The sequence below is a fragment of the Dermacentor silvarum genome, chromosome 1 (genome assembly GCF_013339745.2).
Source record: "Dermacentor silvarum isolate Dsil-2018 chromosome 1, BIME_Dsil_1.4, whole genome shotgun sequence".
NCBI classification, from domain to species: domain Eukaryota; kingdom Metazoa; phylum Arthropoda; class Arachnida; order Ixodida; family Ixodidae; genus Dermacentor; species Dermacentor silvarum.
In genome coordinates this window covers 304506794-304526756 of record NC_051154.1, presented here as the reverse complement: position 1 = coordinate 304526756, position 19963 = coordinate 304506794, and the positions used below count along the sequence as shown (strand labels likewise).

Below are 19963 nucleotides of genomic sequence, written 5' to 3'. Positions count from 1 at the left end.
TAAAGCAAACACGTGCATTAGTGGGGAACGAAATAGCCGAACAGTGCAGGCCGACGACTCGATAGATGCGAAGTGAACGGCTCTCGCTTTAACAGGAGCCGCCAGCTTGCCCTACGTACGGAATCCCTTGCGTACGTTAGCGTTGAACGCTATATTCCGGAAATAGCGTACGCACGTACAAGTTCTGGCTACGTTTACGTTCTGCGCATGCGCAGTTTGCAGCACGCAACACTAACGATAACGCTAAATCCTTGCGTTTGCTGTTTTCCGCTATACTAAAACTCCCTAAAAGCCTTGAATAAGGAAAACTTCCCTTGCCCCCTTCAACGATTCGATCGTGCCTTTTCAGGCTATGGGCGCTAGCCATCTGACAAACATTTGTACTGAACACAAACCCGGTCGGTATTTTATACCATCACCCCGCCACGACCCTCGCAATGTCCAGGGCCCTTATTAAAAAAATCTCTTACGCGAGAATTGTTCGTATAAGAGAATATTTCAACCATCCATGGCACGGGGGCGGCCCGCTTCGTGATGAATCATGATCCGCAGGACTTCAATAAAGTTTATTCCATCCATCCATCCATGGCGTCAACGACCTGCTCGAGACGCCGAAGAACTGACAGAAAGGCTGCCCTGTCCAATGTGTAATGGCGCAGAGGTATACCTGTCGACGCAGCTCACCTAGTCTGAAAGTGCCCTGGAACTGAAAACATTAGAAGAAGGCACCTTCCTCGACCACACATCTCGCTTAGTCATCCAGATGGCCTCCGTACATGGGTGTACATTTATCATAACTCGCTCCTCTGCTACTTCATGGAGTCTGGCCTGGATTCTGTGCTGTAGGAGATGGAGCTTAAAGCAGGCCCGGAGGCCGCATTAATTTTTTTATAAAGACGTTCGTACAACCGCCATCAATCCTTACACTATAGGTGTACGTAATATTAGTGAAGGCGACCTGCCAATGGCAAAGAAACCTTCCGAGTGACAAACTTTGTGAATTCTGTCCTAGAGATACAGTAGGCTAGCAGACAAAAGGTCATGTCCATATGTGCGCAGATTAACAGATGGCGCCAGTGATTCACACAATGTTTCTAGAGCCAGTATTCGCAAAGCTTTTAGATCGTAAGGGATATGTGCTGTTCGTCGGCCACGTTCATTAATAATATGCCCAACGTGAGGACTGACTGGGCTTTATTCTTATTAACAATTCTCGCGTGAGAGCTTTTCGTGAATACTGGCCCAGGACCCGTATTAAGAAAAAAAAGACACGCTAAAATTGTTCCTACTACAAAATTTCAGCCAATCGTCTTACTCGACATTTAATTAGCCACTGGCAAGGAACACTTAGGAACGAAATGCTTTGTAAATTCGGTCCCCGATTTTTATAACATCGTGGCTTTTGTGTTGACCTTATTTACGGCAAATGTAATTAGATATTTTGTATATTCAATATTTCCATATCAATTCAATATTTTGTATATTAAAATGTATTCCATGCTAACATTATATCATAATTAGTTTTCTGCTTTCTTTGCTTGGCTTTGTAATTATTAGTCGCACTTAAATTCTCATACTTCATACGAATGTCACGGCACTTGGCATAGAACCGGGTTCGAGCCCCACTTTCGCGACCCGTGGGAATTCGCCTTGATCACACTGCATGCTATTTTCCTTTTTGTAGCGGGTGTGGTTTCTGGCAAATAACTCTTGCGTTATCACAGGAAAGTGACCGTTTATCGGGTGTCTAAGGAAATAATTTTCTTGCCTTCGCAGATAACGCTTCAGCATGTATTGCTTAAGAAAATATTGTAGCAGACTAAATGTTCGTTTCAGTGATGCAAGTTAAAAATATTTACGAAATGTTTCACAAAACTAAGCGAAACCAATATTTTTGTTAGCAGTTCAAAAAGTTTCTACAAAGATATTGTATTTGTGAAACAACTGAAGGCAAAGAAAATTCAGAATATGTGTTTATTGGACAGATGATACACGAACTGTATAATACACGAAGCTGAATACGTAGCCAGGATACGTAGCCTGGCATTCGGATTTCCATTCTCTTAGTATAGCTAGTATATGCGAACAACAGCGTTGTGTGGTTCTACTCACTACGGTTTCAAACCGCTCCCAAATTCAACGTTTTGTCAGGTACCCCGTACGGTAAGTTTAGACGCCGACCATACATCTGCGATGTTCGAAACCCTTCCACCTGGCTGTTCTTTCGAGGCACTTCCTTAAAACTTACAAGTCGCTCCATCAAGCAATCGAGAGCCGTATACCTATAACTTTGCGTGCGCGTTAACCACAGCGTTCTCACCGTCAACTTCATCATCATCATCATAAAAACTTTATTATATAGACTGGGGAGTTTGGAGCACGCAGGCTCCAGGGCCCCCGCACGACCCCACGGCACTCAAGCGTTTATGTTAGTCCGGTCCATAACGCTGGCAGCCCGGTCAGTGGCAATGGTCTGCACGACCGGGTCTCCGGAGCGGAGCAGGGTCTCCCAGTCCTCCCAAGTCTTCAGGTGCTCTAGGCCCCGCGGGGGAGGATCCGCCGGGCAATGAGAAAGGAGATGGAGAGCAGAAGCGCGAGGTTCCGGACAGAGAGTACAGGCTGAAGTGAGGAAAAGTGGGTGATAGTGAGAAAGAATGAGAGGAGAGGGGAGAGTGTGTGTCTGTAATTGGCGCCAAAGGGTTGCTTATCGATTGCTAAGGGATTCGTGCGGTGGAGGGTACAGCTGGCGCGCCGCCTTGGAGGCATGCGTCAGCTCGTTGAAAGTGTGCGCGCGCTCCTTCGTGAATCCCGGATCGGAGGCCGCAAGAGCCCGGTTTAAAGAACCTCGGGCTAAGAGGTCTGCGGCCTCGTTTCCAGGATTCCCGCAGTGCGCGGGCACCCAAATCAGCTCCACATGACGGGGCGGGGGCGCGGCGGGCGAGTCCAGTATGCAAAAAGCAGGAACGTGGACTCGGCCTCGTGCGAAATTTAGGATTGCAGTTTTGGAATCTGATAAAACATACCGGGCTTCTGTGTTGACGATGGCCAGGGCAATGGCAGCTTCCTCTGCAGCTTCGGGAGAGGTGTCTGGGGGGAGTGTGTGTGTTCCGATGGGGGAGAGAGTGTTATCCACCACCGCAGCGACCGCTTCATCGCCCGTGCAGGCTGCGTCCACCCATACGGCGTCCGGCTCCGAGCCGTAATATCGGTGGAGGGCTGCAGCGCGAGCTCTGCGGCGCTTATGGTGGTGGTCGGGGTGCATGTTACGGGGAAGTGGCTTAATGAGAAGTTCGCGGTGTAAGGGTCTTGATATGGGGCGTAATGTCGGATCGTTGGCCGGTATCCGGATTCCAAGGGAATACAGGATGCACCGGCCAGTGTCGGTTTGTGTGAGGCGAAGGTATTGTGCTTGGCGGTGTGCGTCTACAAGTTCCCCGATTGTGTTGTGGAGGCCAAGTTGTAAGAGTCGGTCGGTAGGTGTATTTATGGGAAGGTGGAGGGCGACTTTGTATGCTCTACGAATGAGAGCATCCATGGCGTCAGTTTCACGACGAGAGAGCTGGAGGTAGGGGGTGGAGTAGAGCACACGGCTGAGCACAAAGGCGTGAACAAGGCGGCATAGGTCACGCTCCCTCATGCCCCTGTGGTGGCACGAGACCCGGCGGATGAGGTGCGAGATCGCCCCCACCACTTGCTTGAGTCTGCGGAGTGTAGTAGTGTTCTTCCCGTCACTCTGGATAAGCATACCCAATATCCGGAGAGTTTTCACCTCTGGTACCGGTCTGCCTTCCAGTTCGATGACGATGGGGGAGCAGGGTGAGTTGCGGTTCTTGGGACGGATGCAGAGCATCTCGGACTTCTCTGGGGAACAAGAAAGTCCTACGCTGACTGCATAGTTTTGGGTCAGATTGGCGGCTGCTTGGATAGTGTCCTGTATGGTGCCATCACTGCCATGGGTAGTCCATAGCGTGATGTCGTCAGCGTATAGAGTATGTTTCAGGTGAGGAACGGTTGCCAATTGTCGTGCTAGGGGGATCAGAGTGATATTAAATAAGAAAGGTGAGAGGACGGACCCTTGCGGGGTGCCGATGCTTTTTAGAGAGTATGTGGGGTAGGTGAGCGGGCCGAAGCGAAGCTCAGCCGTGCGTGCTGTGAGAAAGGCCTGAATGTAGGTGTACGTACGTGCACCCACATTCAGTGGGGAGAGTGCAGTCATGATCGCGTGATGTTCAACGCGATCAAAGGCTTTGGATAAATCCAAAGCCAAGACTGCCTTGGTGTGGCCTGGAATGAGCGGGTCGAAGATGTCATGGGTGATTTGCAACATGGCGTCTTGTGCGGACAAATGGGGACGGAATCCCACCATGCTGTGAGGGTATAAGTCATGGTCTGCCATGTGCTGTGTGAGTCTCGCTGATACCACGTGCTCGAAAAGCTTTCCGAGACACGAGGTTAGCGAGATTGGGCGAAGGTTTTGGAGTGTAAGTGGTTTGTTGGGCTTTGGGATGAAGATTACCTTCGCGTGGCGCCAGGACTGGGGGAGGGTGCCCTCCTTCCAGCACTGATTGAAATACTCCGTGATACGAGCGATCGATCGATCGTCCAGATTACGGAGCGCTGTGTTGGAGACCTGGTCGGCGCCGGGTGCAGATTTGGTGCGGAGAGTCAGGAGGGCTGCTCTGACCTCCGCCTCTGTTATGGCGGTATCGAGTTCGGGGTTCGCCTGTCCTGTATATGAGGGGAGAGGAGTTGGTATGCCGGGTGAGGTGTATGTGTCGCGGAGTGTATCCAAGAGAGCATCGGGGTTGTCTATGTGTGCGTGTATGAGCCGGGTGACATGGTGCTGGGTGGTGTTTTTTGTTTTCGACGGATCGATGAGGTGTCGGAGGAGCTGCCACGCCCGTTTTGCGGACAGTCTCCCGGCGATGCCGTCGCATACTTGTCCCCAATTGGAGCGGCAGAGCTCCTCCGAATGTAATTGAATTTGAGATTGTAGAGTGGCTAAGCGTTTTCTGAGTGTTCTGTTATGTTTACCGCGTTTCCACCTCTTTAGGAGACTGTGGTAGGCCTCCCAGAGGTGGGCGAGTCGGGAGTCTAGGGTGGGGACGTCTGTGGTGGTTTCAATCTGCTGCGTATGGTGTTGGATGTCAGTCTGAAGAGAGTCTACCCAGTCGTTGATGTCGGTGATGGGGTTGTCAGGACTGGCAGTTCGCGTGGTGCGGAGAGCGTCCCAGTTAATTAGTTTGTGTGTCATGTAGGTGTGCCGGGGTGGCTTGAATGGGACCGTGACTTGTATCATGTAATGATCACTGCCCAGTGTGTGTTGTGTTCTCGTCCAAGTCACATCACGGAGGGAGCAGCTGAGCACCAGATCCGGACTAGTGTCCATGCTGACACTGTTGCCGATTCGCGTAGGAGTCTGAAAATTGTTGTGGACGGAAAGTTGGAGGTTCTGCAGGAGCAGCCAGAGCCTGCGACCTCTGTGTGTGGTTGTTTTGTATCCCCAGTCAGTGTGTTGACTGTTGAAATCCCCACCGATTAGTAGGGGGTGCTTCCCTACCAGGCGGTGCAGCTCTCGGAGGAGGGACTCCAACGTGGCCATCGGTTTGGATGGGGGGTGGTAGATATTGGCAATAAAGATGGATGGGAGTGTATGTGTGTGATGGATAATTTCGGTGATCACGCAGGGCGTCTCTGACGTGATGTAATGCGTCTTATGTGTTAGAGTACGGTGCACAAGTGTGGATGCCCTGGGTGTGTTTGTGGTGTCAGAGTGTGTGGAGTTGTAACCGGGGAGTCCGGCCTGAGTGGCAGTATCTTGGAGAAGAAGGACTTGGGGCGTTGGGGAAAGTGTAGGAAGTAGAAGCTGCAAGGGCGCGCGCTTACCCCGGAAGCCGCGGCAGTTCCAGGTTAGGATGTGTAGATAATTACTGTTGCCCCGTCCCGCCATATTGGAGCGTAGGCGGATGGATGAGAGGGGCGAGTCTGGTATCTATTGGGATATGGGGTTCTATGGCGGTAGGCTGTGCTGTGGGGAGAAGAGGGGTAGAGAGCGGGGGGAGTTGTGTGAGGCGTGCTTCGAGAAGGCCAACCATCTTCTGGAGTATGGATTCCATGCAGCGTTCAATGTGCGTTTCCAATTTCGTAGTGAGGTCAGAGAGAAGGGCGTTGAAATTACTTTCGAGGCGAATCTCAAGATTTTTTAGTTTTTTGTCGAATTGGTCGGAGAGCTCTTTCAGTTTAGAGTCGACATCGGTCGGCCCGGAGGCAGGCGGTGAGGGAGTGATGCGTTGTTTTTTTGAGGGTGGTGATTGAGGGGGAGCGGTGTTGGTTTGTGTTAGAGTAGGAGGTGAAGTTGAGAGAGAAAGAGTAGGAGAGGCAAGTGAGCGCTGAGTGAGGGCTGTGAGGCGGCTTACCTCCTCCCGCAGGGCCCGGAGCTCCCCTTCGTTGTGGTCCGGAATTTTCTGGGTGGAGGCAGGCGGCGATTTCCTTACACGGTCGGCCCATGTGAGGTCCTGGCGGGGCTTGTTGCTGCGGTCACGGGAGGCGGAGCGCGCACTGCTTGCACTGCGCGATGACTTTCGAGGGGCTGGCGTCTGCTCCCGGGTTCTTGACTGGTGTCCGGTAGCTGGCTGGGTAGTGCGTGGTTGCGGGCGGGCGTACCGGTACTTGCATTGTATGTTTCCAGTATGATGCCCGTCCCCACAGACGATGCACTTGGGTGGGCAGGTTCAAATTTGAGCCCGCTGCAACTCTCACATCATCATCAATCAATGCGGAGGCTTGGCAGACACACATTTTGTGTCGCTCCCTTTACTTGAGACACGTTTTGGTGGAATGGGCAGCACTGGAGGAATGAATACTTCTGCTGCATCTAGAATCATTAAGTGTCTCGCTGGAACTAAAACGAAGATAGAAAGGAAAAAGGCATTTTCTTTCTTCATTTTTCTTTGGCTGCCTCAAAGTAATGCCCACGCGTTGTAACCACATACATCCTTGAACGGCTATTTCAAGCAGCGAACGGCGACATTCGATAAATAATAAGGCAGAGCAGGTGTAATGCAACGACTCTTCCAGTGCTATTCATTTTCGCACTTCGCTCGCGGACCGAGTAGCGTTTCGCTTACGTCATTCCCCGAGGACGGCCGGCCATGAATGGTACGTGGATGATAAGAAAGGAATAGAATATAGCAAAAAAGAATACTTGCATTAAGCCAGCCCAGGGTGCGAAATTTATCACTAGTATAGCGCTGTTTCTTCTGGGTGGTTCCAGCAGTTCTGTGACGGCAGACGCATGAAGCTGATGCCGCTACCCGCATTCTGCAAACTGGATTCTGAACAGGCACTCTGGCCTGCGTCCATATCTGTCGGGTATTTCACATATGCTACTTCGACGACGGTGCCATGATAAAGAAAAGGAAACGGTGACGCGAGCATCAACTACAGGAGATGCACAAACACCACTTGTCCTCGTGTTGCTTTTTAAGTGAAAATAAAAGTAAACCATATGCTTAACTTTTCTGCCATACTCAGTTCGAACATATATACCGGGAAAAAAAACTGGAATGTTGTTTGCACTATTCACACGCTTCTGGGACAGAAAGGGTTAAGAGGCCCCGCAACCCTTTTTAACGTCCTACAAAATCGCGTACTGGACGCAAGTCGGTGCTGTCGTAAACTACAACGAAATATTATTCACTTGCGCACAGCATGTAACGTTCCATAGAACTCTGAGGTGGGCTCACTGCTCTCAGGTAGCTTCTTGGAATGCTCACCGCCTATCAGTCTCCTTGATGGCGCAATGGAGACACTATACGGCTCTCGGTAAGAAGCCTCATTACGTTTGAAAAAATGGCCACTTTGAAAAATAAATATAACTAACACCAATAAAATCTTCAGAAGTGTTATCATTCGCCATACTAGTTTGCTGTATAGAAAACCAATAAAAAGGAAGGCCACTTTATATAAAAGCCCAATAGTTCAACTTTTTAACTTCCGGTCTGCAGCGAATGTGGTCTGAGTTATTTTGCCTTATCCGTAGTGCAAGAACGTGTAATCGCTCAAGTTTCCTTGACTGCCATGCTTAAATTACATTAGCCTGCTCCGGTGTGCGTTTGCACCTATAGGATTACTTTGCAAAAATCTGGGAATATCTGAATACAGGAGGAGGTGTAATTGTTGGTAACTAAAGGCCTGTCGTGTAATTATGAACCTGTCGAACGCTACGTAGACTTGTTGCACTTGCTATATATACGAGCTCAACAGAACACGCTTCTACAACCACGGATCTCAAGATGTACCCAAAATTACGACGCATCTGTTCTGCGTACACATTGAATGCAAAGGTGAATACACTTGTATGAGATTTCACACCAAGTGTAAGTTTCGCGATGTTCTCCAGTAAATGTGCTTAGAGGGCATCGGCCAACGTCCGTGTAACCGTTCAGAATGTCAGCCGCCTGGGATTGCCGAAAATGGGCATCTCTCGTCCTGTCAAAGCACGAGAGACGTGTGCCGGCATCAGCGCTTTTTTATGCACACAGCTGAGCCATGAAATCGAGTCCATGGCCGGTAACGAACACACAATTGCACCCATTTAATCCTTACGAGCGCATCGCTGTCCACAGTTGTAACAAAAAAATTACAAAATAAACAAAAGAGGAGCCACGCACTTATTGTGTTTGTATCAAGCAGGAAATACGCCGCTGAATCAGCTGTGATTGTGAAATATGACGCCTCATGACCACCGCGTGTTCTACTTTAAGTTGATTTTTCCACTCGCTACATTGTGTGTTACGACATTGTTGTCTGAAATTTTATCGTTGGTTCTGCGTTATCCCTCCATGTGGGTGCATATAATCGAGGTGAGAACCACAGAGTTTGGCAAGACGTTAGCGCTGACGCCATAAGTATAGTAGCTGTCACATTATCAGTGTAAAAACAAAAGAAACACAACATTAAGCGACGGAGCATTGACAGTTATTCATCCCCCTCCCTCTTTCAGCGTGTGCGGTGTGGCAAAAGCAACAGGGGCACGGCGAAAGGGCCATCGTTTTCAATAACCCTACTTCAACAAATATCACTAGAATACTTCGTGTTGGCGGATATGAATTCCACAATATTATTTAAGACAAAGGAGATTCCACAACTTTGTTAAATACGTTCAATAAATTTTGGGGGGACATTAAAATATATAAGAGGTACCAATGAGTCAGTCATACTGCTGCTCATTTACAGCTCTTTGATGGCAGAAGAAGGATACTTCTGAAACTATGAAGAAAAAGACTTGCTATCTTGAGACCTGTATATTTTCGTTCTTCTGTACAGGCATCATTCTGTTGATGTAGTTTGATTATTCAGCAAGTCACCGTCCGTCGTCTCTTGTATAGGTCATGCGGCAGCACGCAAGAGAGCGTAAAAAGTGAAAGAACAAACTTTATTTTTCTGATTGGTGGTTGACCCATTGCGCTGAGACGTTGAAACAGAATGTGCGCAAATGCTGCTCTGCGACCGCTGTGTTTCTTGCAATACAGTTTGTAAGTTTCACCCCTGATACTGAGTAAACCAGACGAAGTCCAAATTTGGGTTCGCTGAGATTTTATTTTCGGCGAAGGAACATTCTGAAACAAGAAATTTTTGGACCAGAAAGCGCGAAACTTAGGGTCAGCGCGTCGTGTCTTCAGCCGTGGTATCCGTGTCCGTAACCAAATCCACCGAGTCCGTATCCACCGTATCCGTGCTTGATATGCGTGTGGTAGGCGAACGCACGGCCGACCGGGTAGCCGTGGCCGTATCCACCGTAACCGCCATAGCCGCCGTAGCCGCCGTAGCCGCCATAGCCGCCGTATCCACCGTATCCACCATAGCCGCCGTGGCCGCCGTATCCGCCGTAGCCACCCAGTCCGCCATATCCGCCGTAACCACCGTAGCCTCCAAAGTATCCGGCAAAGGCGGTGGCAACGAGGGCGAAGAAGACGATGGCGATCTGCACGAAGCATTGAAGAAGATGTCAAAACAGTGGCAGTCCGTAAAGCGACTACTTTGCAACGTCGCTCAGCGGATATTAAAGCTTATTCGTAAACATTCGACAAGCTGCGTCTGCGCAGTTTTACAAAGAGGCAAATGCGACAGCATGCGAGCGTACTCAATGGGCGTTTTTATATATAGCAACGTTTGGTGCTGCTGTTACTGCTTACACGTGTTCGTTCGTCTCCTGCATAATGTCTCATTTGCGTTTGTGGTATAGGTTTATGCAGCTCTGCCGTTATGCAAGTTGTCGAAGCTTTAAGGGCATTCATTTAAATCTGTAGCTCATATTGCTGCACATCAACTGACATTCACAGACAGTGGTCGCTGCTAGTTTGCTTATTTGATTTGGAACATTAATAGCGCCTACCCGAAATACATTCTAGGCAAATAATTATTAGAGTTTTGAGAGGAAATGGCGAGGTAAGTGGTCGATTTCTTGGTTATCAGCCTGTTATTGATTTACGCATTGGTAGTATCGTCTTAGATATGATCTGAGAAATAAAAGAAAAAGTGATTTGTTTGATCGATGTTCTAGGACTAATCTGTTCGAATCGAAGGACAACTGTTTGTTCAACATAAGCAACATATACAGGCTTAGCATGAAAATAATTGAGAAGGAATGACTAAACGTAGAAAGTATTAGGTCGATGCGTAGTGATTCTCGTTATAACAATTGAGTGAGCGTAGGGGCCCGTATTCACAAAGAAGATTTTTCGCTAAAGCTGTTAGCCAGACCTGGCTAACATGCCAGCCAATCGCGAAGGAGCCCCACAATGGTAAAAAGCATTTAGGAAAGAAAATTTTTCTGAATTCCGCCCCCGGTTATTCATGGCATGTAGATTGATTGTCAACATGGACAGCCCCTTTGCATAAACATAAATCAGCAGATATATTAAAATTTGCACGCTTTCCCGCTGATGAAAAAAAAAGTACATTACGGCTGCTGTCAAGCAACTATAATTCTGCAAGCAAAAGGTTCCCGTTATAATAACTTAGCCAGATAGTTACATATTGCTTCTAAGTTGCATCGGCTTTTCTAAGAAAAGCGCGAACGAAACAAGAAAAAGTGAGAGCAACGCGACGCTTTTGACTCAGAGAGCTTCCTTAACACTAGGTCAGGAGTTAAGGAAGCATGCTCTGGAGGGACGAGACAGCAATAAACTGGAAGTGAAAAGCCATGGACTACGAAAAGGCGAAAACCGCCGCGCAGCATAAGAGCTAAATGAACGCCAAAGTCGTGCGGCGAACTGGCTGCATGTTCGCCGTACGACGGGAGTATCCAGTGCGGGGAAGCAAGGTCAGCCATCTTCCAAGTGCACATATTCCACACGAGGCGCCGGCTGCAAGCGAAGCGGGTGGAGTCTCGGGGTCTTACCAGGGACCTCATGGTTGGGCTTGCTACTGGCTCTGCTGGCAGTGACACGACTTGAGCACTCACCGGGGGCCTTTTTATATAGTGGTGTTCTCCCCCGGTACCGCCTCCCTTCAGGGCCCAGGGTTCCCTCGCAAAGAAGTCGTTCCAGCCGGTCTGCATTCTGCACATGTCCGAGAGAGAGAAAAAAAGAAACACGTTTCGCGACTTCTTTTGTATCCAGCACAGGTCGACGCGTGGAGTCGGCCACACGGAGGTACACGTCACGCTAAACGCGATCGAAAAGAAAAGCCGACCGCCGTTCGCGCAAGGTGTGTGTTCGGAAAGTGGGGGTAACCTTATCCTCGTAATTTAGGGTTCCGGTCGCCCCCGGGGCGTTCGCACGCACTCGTGCGGGTCTCTATTTTAGTTTTCCCTCCCCTTCCAGATTCTTGCTGACTGGAGCGTGAAGGTTATGCAAGCCTTTCTTCACGCCATCTACAGCGAACCACGCGAAGAGGTGGCGGGGGAAGTGAAGTGCTCTTCAATCACGACAAGCTCTGAACACGCGGCTCGGTTTCAAACTTGCAACTGGACTGGTTTCTGGCGGCGCTGGGAATTGGGCAACCTTTTTTTTTTTTTTTAGGGGAGGGGGTTCTAGTTGTATAGGCCACGCAAATGCAGAAAAATGTGTATTTCATCATTTTCTTTATGCCAGATGCGTGAGCGACGACTGCCGATAGCCGAGTCCAACCCGAGCTTCCATGCCAAGTTACCGGATGCCTATAGTCTGGTTTGCCAGTCATTGCAAGGTACGGGAACGGTGGACCCTTGCACGAACAGCAGACCGAGTCAAGGGAGTGGGCCAACTCAGTAGTAGTTCAGTAGTTTCGTGCACAAAACTAACAAGAATTAGCAGCACCAGCGAGTTTTGACGCTATACTAGGTTGAAAGTGTGAAAGTGAAGTGGCAGAAAATTCGAAATCTCAAACTACATCATTGATCTATCGGAAGCAAAGTGAAGATTGGATGGAAATATAAACAATAAATGAAGAAACCAAGATGTGCCAGCATTCTTGTTAATCATATGAACAGACACACATATTACCAGCCTTCAGTGATTACATTACAGCATTACAATGTTTTAGCCTGCGCCCATTGTTTTAGATGTGCGCAGAAGGTCTGCAGCTGGTCTGGATTCATATCAAGTAGTGGAGTGAGAATATTCTGGTTTTCGAATACACACCAATTAAAAAGTCTGCTTTTCAATGCCTTCGAATATCAAGTTACGAGTGAATGAACGGGATTAGTCCAAATATTTTGGTCTGTCTACCTCAAAAAGGTGAGTGCATCTGGCCTCTTCACGTGGCCGCAGTAAGTCGACCAAAAAACCTTGGTGAATTAACACTTTTTATTTACTCGAAAGCAGCTCAGTATAACGGACTTCCCTCGTCATATTGCGTGTGAGTGTTTTTTTTTTAACTTTCATTAGTACAAAAGTATTCAGTACTGGGTTGGATTGTCGAAGCCGGTATTTTACAAATACTCCTGATTTAATGCGATACAGAAGATTCGATATTCGAAAACCCGCCTTCTTCTGGAGTTGTTCACTTTGGTGTTTGCCATAGCAGACAATTGGACTTTTGTAACGGATGCGCTGGAGTATGTGCGATTAAAATGGATGCGCACGCGTAAGTGCGCAAAAATGGCCTCCGAGACCTCCGAACTTCGTGTGCGCTGTATCGACCTCGGAGCATACTGATCACCTTGTTCGAAAACACGCACACGGCGCACTCAGTTGGTGCCCGTGCTTCAGCGGCACACCTAAAGCTTAGTAGTAGCAAACTCTTTCAAAAGTATACCGTAATTAAGCTCTTGCATTCAAATCTTTTTACTGTACGGATGACAACTTGAACGTTTATTAATTGCAGATATAAGCTCACACAGAAGGTCGTAATCCGCCTGCGCTTTCTCGTTGCATGCACTATACATTTTAAAGAACTGACCGTACGTACTCTTTAATTACTGTCAGTAACTCGTTACTTGTTAGCAGTATTTATTACCAGTTCGGGGTGATTGGCTTAACTTCATATACACCGTATACAAAGGCTATGCAGGCGTCATGAACGCATTACTTCAGCTCCGCTTTCGGTGCACATCTTTCTTTCGTTATCATAGCAACCTCCTACTAACCGAGAAGGGCTAACGAAGAAATAATCTAAGATGATGACTGTAAGTATTATGCACTGTACAGTAATTTTAGTCACCACGAAAAAAAAAAAGAAAAAAAGAACTTCCTAAATTTTAATGTGCAAATTCCAGAAACTATGGGAAAGCCATAGCCAAGTACTGATGCTGGCCATACGGAAAGTTTTTTTTTGCGGAATAATTTGTTATTAAGCATCGTACTTGTTTTCGGCATCAATACTGATAACTTGGACGTATTCCATATTGATCTACGGAAATTACAGAACGAGCAAAAAATTATTCAATTACTATTGACTCAAGAATGTATAGGTTCGAACAAGGTCCCGTATTTTGTAACCTTCCATTTCCTATTCCATCCATCTCTTCGCATTGTGTGTTGCACCCGAGTGGCCCATCGGAAGTTTCCTTTTATTTATGCACCATTTCATTTCACATTCTTTTCGCCCTTCGTCATAGGCTCGAACGCCGTCGAGTCGCCGTTATGGCGGGGATTGGCCATTCGCCGCAATGAGATGATAAGCAAAGTAGAAGAGAAAACAAAATGAACCGTTACACAATATGGCCCATGCATGCAGCAGTTTGAAGGGAATGAAAGCCGAAGGAGCCACTTAACTTCAGTGCACTTCATGCATTGGTTCGAAAACAATTCTTTAGTGCATTAGGACAACTTTTCGAGGTTGCCATTATAGTGCAAATTTGTGAGCCTTATGACACCAATTTGACTGTGAAACATTTATTTCTCTATATTCCTGGTGCGGGACGGGTGAGTTTTAATTTTCATTCATCACCTTAATTTCAGTTCGTTGACTATTTGACTAGCTACTTGAGACAAACGGCGTTCCAGTGGTTTGTTCTTTTTTCTTATAATTTTCTTTTTCATTTTTTTGCCCGCAGCTGCTACTGCTCATATACAGCAGTTCTGCGCGTTTCAATTTCATTAGTGTTGTTTTTGTGAATAAGCTTGCGTTTTCTTTTCTTTTTCCTTTCTCTCTTGAAAGCCTGAAATGTGCACTGAACTCATAGAACGGTTTCTTGGACATGAGTGTTTTCTTTTTCTTCTTTCTTTATTTTGTGGTGATGAAGGACAATATAGCAACTATTAGTGACCGCGGGCTTCAAATGGAAAAGTAAAAACCATTCACTGTTTGTGGCCCGTTCGGAAGTGGGCACTAATAAACGATTGCTCTCAGCGAACGTCCAGTGTTTAATTGGCATACGTCCTTCGTCAAGGCTCACCGCTTGCGAAAACTCGCGCCTGTGCCTGCTCGCAAAGTACCCCAGTCACAGTGCACCCAGGGGAGGCTGCGGCTTTACAGAGACTGCGGGAGTGTTTGAGTGCACCCTCCTAACTTTTTGATGTGGAGCAAATGATAAGGAAATAAGGTGTAATAGAGCGCGCGTTTGTTGCTCAAATGGGGGCCGCGAACCATTCGCTCATTGATTGAGAACGTGACTAGGCAAAGTCTGTTCTGCTCTTCGTGTACTTAGTATGAACACACGACTATCACACTATGCAGCATTGTCTGCACCACTAAGGCTTGGCGGTAATAACGCTGTAGCGACATAGTGTTTGAGTACACCACATGTTCAAAAAATAGTTGCCAAATAGCCTTTTTGTTTAGATTCACATTTCCTGTTAACGCTTTGTTTCTATGAAATGTGTTAAGAACGGAGAAATGCAACATTTAGGAGCCCTACGTCGTACGAAGTCGAGGGAGCTTTCGTTTCTCTTTAAGTCTGATTTTTGTATTAGTGCGCGTTAGTGTCACCGATAAAAGTTTTACTATTAAGTTAACCCGAGGTAGGTTCAAGTTATTCATCTCATGAAGTATGGTGAAAATACGTAACTGATCGATGGGAGATATTTTATGTTTAATTAACAGTAGCCTGGTTTTAACTAGGTAACTAGAGCCAGAAGCTATGCGGACAGCTTTTCTTATTTTATTATTATTTTTTGCAGAAAAAACAGTTGCGTTATGTTCACGCGAGTCACCGTTCTGCATACATGACAATATCTTGTTTGGGAATTAACTAAGTAATTATATAGTGTTTTCTTAACTTTTATTGGAAACACGTCACGACATCGTGAAAGAGGTCCTACAGCTTTTGACAAGTTTTGAGAAAGATATTGAAATTGATCAGCCGATTTAAGATGCTTATCAAGTATGGCAGAATAAATTTTTCTTTACTTGCCTGAAGTAGTCACCCCCCCATTTTCATGGAGAGAGGACCGCGGGCCGCTCCCACGTCTTGACGGGAAGGCCAAGCCTCACTGCCGCATCGTAGATGGTGACAAGATTTGCCAAGAGTTACCAAGCGTTGCTCGAGACAAAGCTCAGGACAATAGAGAGGATGACGATGCTCTCTGATGTCGCGCCGACTGGTTTTCCATCTTGTATGTCTTGTATACCAGTGGACGCATTGTAAATATCCTGTAAATAAACCTCTATTTCCCCGTAACAATATACACGTTGAAAAGAAACTGACCCAAGATGCTGCCCTTTGGTACTTCGCTTCTCATGCATTCAAAATTCGAGCTAATATCATCGACACATACAGATTGCTGCCGTTTTTCAGCGTATGACATTAAGAGCTTAAGCCAATTACCCCGTTTACCCTATGTGTAAAGTTTGTCTAAAAGAATATGAAGATTAATGCCCTCGAAAGATTTGCTAAAAAATTCCCAGTGTTGGAAGTTTGTTTTCAATGTTTCGCCAAATAAATCCTTTTTGTACAAGTAACGCAGATTCCGTAGTTCAATGCGGCCTAAAACCAAATTGCGAATTTGTGAACAGACGATTTTAAGTGAAGAAAATTTTCAAATGCTTGGCAAAATTCTCTAGGGGTTTAGAAAAAATTTGGCGGAATCAATATTGGGTAGTAACATGATTAACAGTCCGTGTTTTTTTTTCTTTGTTTTCAGGTTGGTATTTTGTCACAAACGGGATACATGCATCATATATTTGACGAAATTGGTTTATGAAAGAAAAGTATGCTTCATCTGCACGACTATGAGTGTAAATTAAGGACCACTCAGCGCTTTTTATTATTTCTCCAAATTTTATAAGATTTGCATTACTAAACAACTAATAGGTAAACGGCCTGTCTAGTACAAGTGAAAGGTTTTTCTTTAACCGACGCAAAAATTGTGCAGTGGTCGCTGTGGCTGGACGACAATGTGCCAGAACATTCGACAGTAGTGTCTGCGTTCACGACGCATAAATCTATAGCAGTCTGGCTGGGAGCAGTAATTCTTGTTGGGGATACTATCGCATTTGTAAAGCCGTTCGATTCAATTGCGTTTCTAAAACCAATTAAGGTGTAACTACCTTCAGTGATGTTTATATTAAAATGTCCTCCCAAGAGTCACACCGCCGTTGATACCAAGCCATTGTGGAATAGAAGGCAATAAACAAGCCGAATCTGAAGCGGAAGTGGCACACACCAACGGCATTTTCATACGAATCGCTTTTTCACGAACTGATATTGCTGCCCTTCTTTCATGTACGATGAAGAGAGCCTTGAAAGAAGATTGCGCAAATCCCAACTATTGCCACGACTGCCCGCAGACACGTTTCAAGTTCTAGCTCCCCCTTAGGATTTGACGAGACTAAGGAGACACTGGCTAAGTCGACTGAGACTTGGTGTGGCATATACACGACAACACATGCCAAAAATTGGACATTGGGGATAATCCAGACTGTTGTGTTTGTTCTACTCCTCAGACTATTCAACATGTGCTCTGCGTGTGCTCACAGTATGCGACCACGCGGAACACATTTATATATAGTGACTTCTTTGTCTAGACTCCCTGCCTCTTTCAGAGGAAACTATTCTAGGATCCAGGGAAGATGCCCAGAATGGGCTATGAACAGTTAAAGCACTATAAGACCTTCTTACTGAAGCCGATCTGGACAGGTGGCTGAGAATTAATGTGGATTGATTGTTATGACCTGTATAATTAGTAGTTATGATGCATGTAGAGAGCTTCGTGTACGTACACGCTTTTATTTAGTCATGAATATTCATATGGTGCTTTGTGTATAGTGTATGTGTATATATCAATATGGGCTTTCTTGTGTATAGTATATATGCGCTGTATAGTGCTTGTGCATGCTGTACGGTATGTGCTTTGTTACGTTAGTATGAGCTTTCTTGATCAGTGTCAGGACGATTCATCCAGTTGGACTTATTGGACTGATACCTCCTCTACTTTCCTCCTTACCTCCTTCCCCTTTACCCCAGTGTGAAGTAACAGGCCAGAGACACGCTCCTCTGACCAACCTCTCCGCTTTGTCTCTAATTAAATAATCTTCTCTCTCGCTCCTCTCAAGACCACAAAATAGCGGTTAATAGAACAGAATTCTAGAAAATTATTTATGTAATGGAGAAACTGGTCATTGTTTCCGCTCCGGGGCCTATAAATAAACAGTAAAATATATTGGTTATGACGCAATGTAAAAACTTCGTAGTCATTGTAACTGATGTGTAGCAAGGTTTAACATATTACCACTCCGCCCCCACGCATTCCCCTGTTTAAGAAAAAGCGAAAAAAGAAATTCGATTCAGATGAAATAATTTTCTTGTTCGCACCATGTTTCAATAAGTATGAAGCAATCAAAAGACACCTGAAGAGCACGTAGGTGCTGGTCATGTTGCTCGTGTTTATGCTTCATGCGATGATTATTTCAGTGCAACGCTGAGAACAAGTCTTTCATTTTCATACTTGTTCCCAGTTGACAGTCAAAATACCGATTCGCTGACATCAAGAAATAATAAGAACGGACATTTGTTGGGAAACACAGTATGTGTAACTGGGTAACCGAGTACTTACTGTCATACGAGCTACAATACAGTGAAACCGGAATAGATAATTCAAATACGATAACACTAAACGCGTGGGGCTCAGCAATGGGATGAGATAAAATTGGGCAATCATAGTACTTATTGTATCACAACGGAAAATGTTGACTGCAATGGTCTTAAACACAGGGTCACTGTAAAATAACATAACGCGATTTGTTTGGGTGTATATCATCGCTATACAAGAAAAGTACAAGGTTATGGAAGAACTTCTAGAAAAGACAGAAGCTGCACTGCGATAGTAATTCATTCCTCCAGACTGTCAATTAGCAATTTTACTTGGAGGTGTTGAGACGATTGAGAGAGATTGTGCGAGGGAAACACGCAAAATTGGGGAATGTGGGTGATTCGTTTCTCCATCACGACAGCGTATCGGCCCATACTGCTTTGCCTGTGTCGTGGTATTTAGGCTCGCGGAATGAACCGGCGTCCTTTGTCCACCCCATCCATCGGTCCAAGCTCCCTATGACCTCTAAAAAATTTTTTTTTTCACTTTCCTCGAACCCCCACGAACCGAACGCGCTGGGAGACTACGCTGCTCAGCTCCGCCCTCCAAGACCAACTCTGGGCCGTCCAGCGGGCCGAGGAGGCCGCCCGAGCTCAAGGGCTCGTGGCCGACACCTAGGCAGGGGTATTCGCCCGAATCTCCGAATAACTAGCCGGACTATCAATAAAGTTATCGTTCTTCGACAAAAAATCCTAATAAAGAAGGAGATTTGCCAATGTTCACGAGGCGAAAACAGCTTCGAAGGAGCCACTTTACAGGATAAAGTTTGAGGTGTTCGAGAGTTGCTTGGAACCAGAGAAGGAAAGGTTGGACAAATGCATTGATTGGGATTGAGACTATTTTGAAAGAAGTTCTAAATGAAAATAAAATTTTTAATTTGAAGGCAATTTGGATTTTTCTGGGAGGAGGGATGTCGATCGCATGTAGCTGTGGATTAATTAATTAATTATTAATTCATTCATTCATTCATTCACTCATTCATTCCTTCAAGGCGTTTATTTTCATTTAGGGAGAAATGAAAGAAGCTGAGGCAAAGCTCCGCTATTCACGGCTTGAAGGGCCCTTCACCAGGTTTGCGCATTGCAAAAAGAGAATCACGTTGCGTAGATCACGCAGTGACAATCTTGTCTGGACGTACACCGACGTACGTCCCGAAAACTGCCGCAAATTCGAACAAAATCCTGTGCGCCTCACCTTTGCATCCCGTTTTTATCGTGCTGGTTACATGAATCGCTGGTAACAACGAGAACGCCCCTTTCCTCGAAGGAGGCACTCCGGCCGCGAACACTTCTAAAGCGAGATCTAGTACACATCCAAAAGTACCCAAGAAAGTGAATGGGGAGACAAATGCCGCTGTAGCTCAATGGTGGGGCTGTAGCTAAACGGTAGAGCAGCAAGCTGCTTTTTCATCTATTTTCGTTTTGCTGACTAATTCTGCAATCCAATGAAAAAAAAAAAAACAGGTAATTTCTCTCGCGCTTTCATTGGCTTCATTGTCTGTTGGC

The 19963-nt window shown here is 46.3% G+C and overlaps 2 protein-coding genes across 2 annotated transcripts; both read right to left on the bottom strand.

Annotated features, from left to right (window-relative positions):
- Nucleotides 1-2704: 2704 nt before the first annotated feature.
- Nucleotides 2705-4327, bottom strand: LOC119442073 (uncharacterized). Its single transcript, XM_037706797.1, has one exon. It carries the CDS (start codon nucleotides 4325-4327, stop codon nucleotides 2705-2707), a length of 1623 nt encoding a protein of 540 aa, XP_037562725.1.
- A 5231-nt stretch (nucleotides 4328-9558) lies between these two features.
- Nucleotides 9559-11470, bottom strand: LOC125942232 (neuropeptide-like protein 31). Its single transcript, XM_049660403.1, has 2 exons — nucleotides 11405-11470; nucleotides 9559-9985 (listed from the first exon to the last, which is right to left on the bottom strand). The coding sequence occupies exons 1-2, from the start codon at nucleotides 11414-11416 to the stop codon at nucleotides 9680-9682; spliced, it is 318 nt and encodes a 105-aa protein (XP_049516360.1). The 5' UTR covers nucleotides 11417-11470; the 3' UTR covers nucleotides 9559-9679.
- Between the last annotated feature and the right edge of the window lie 8493 nt (nucleotides 11471-19963).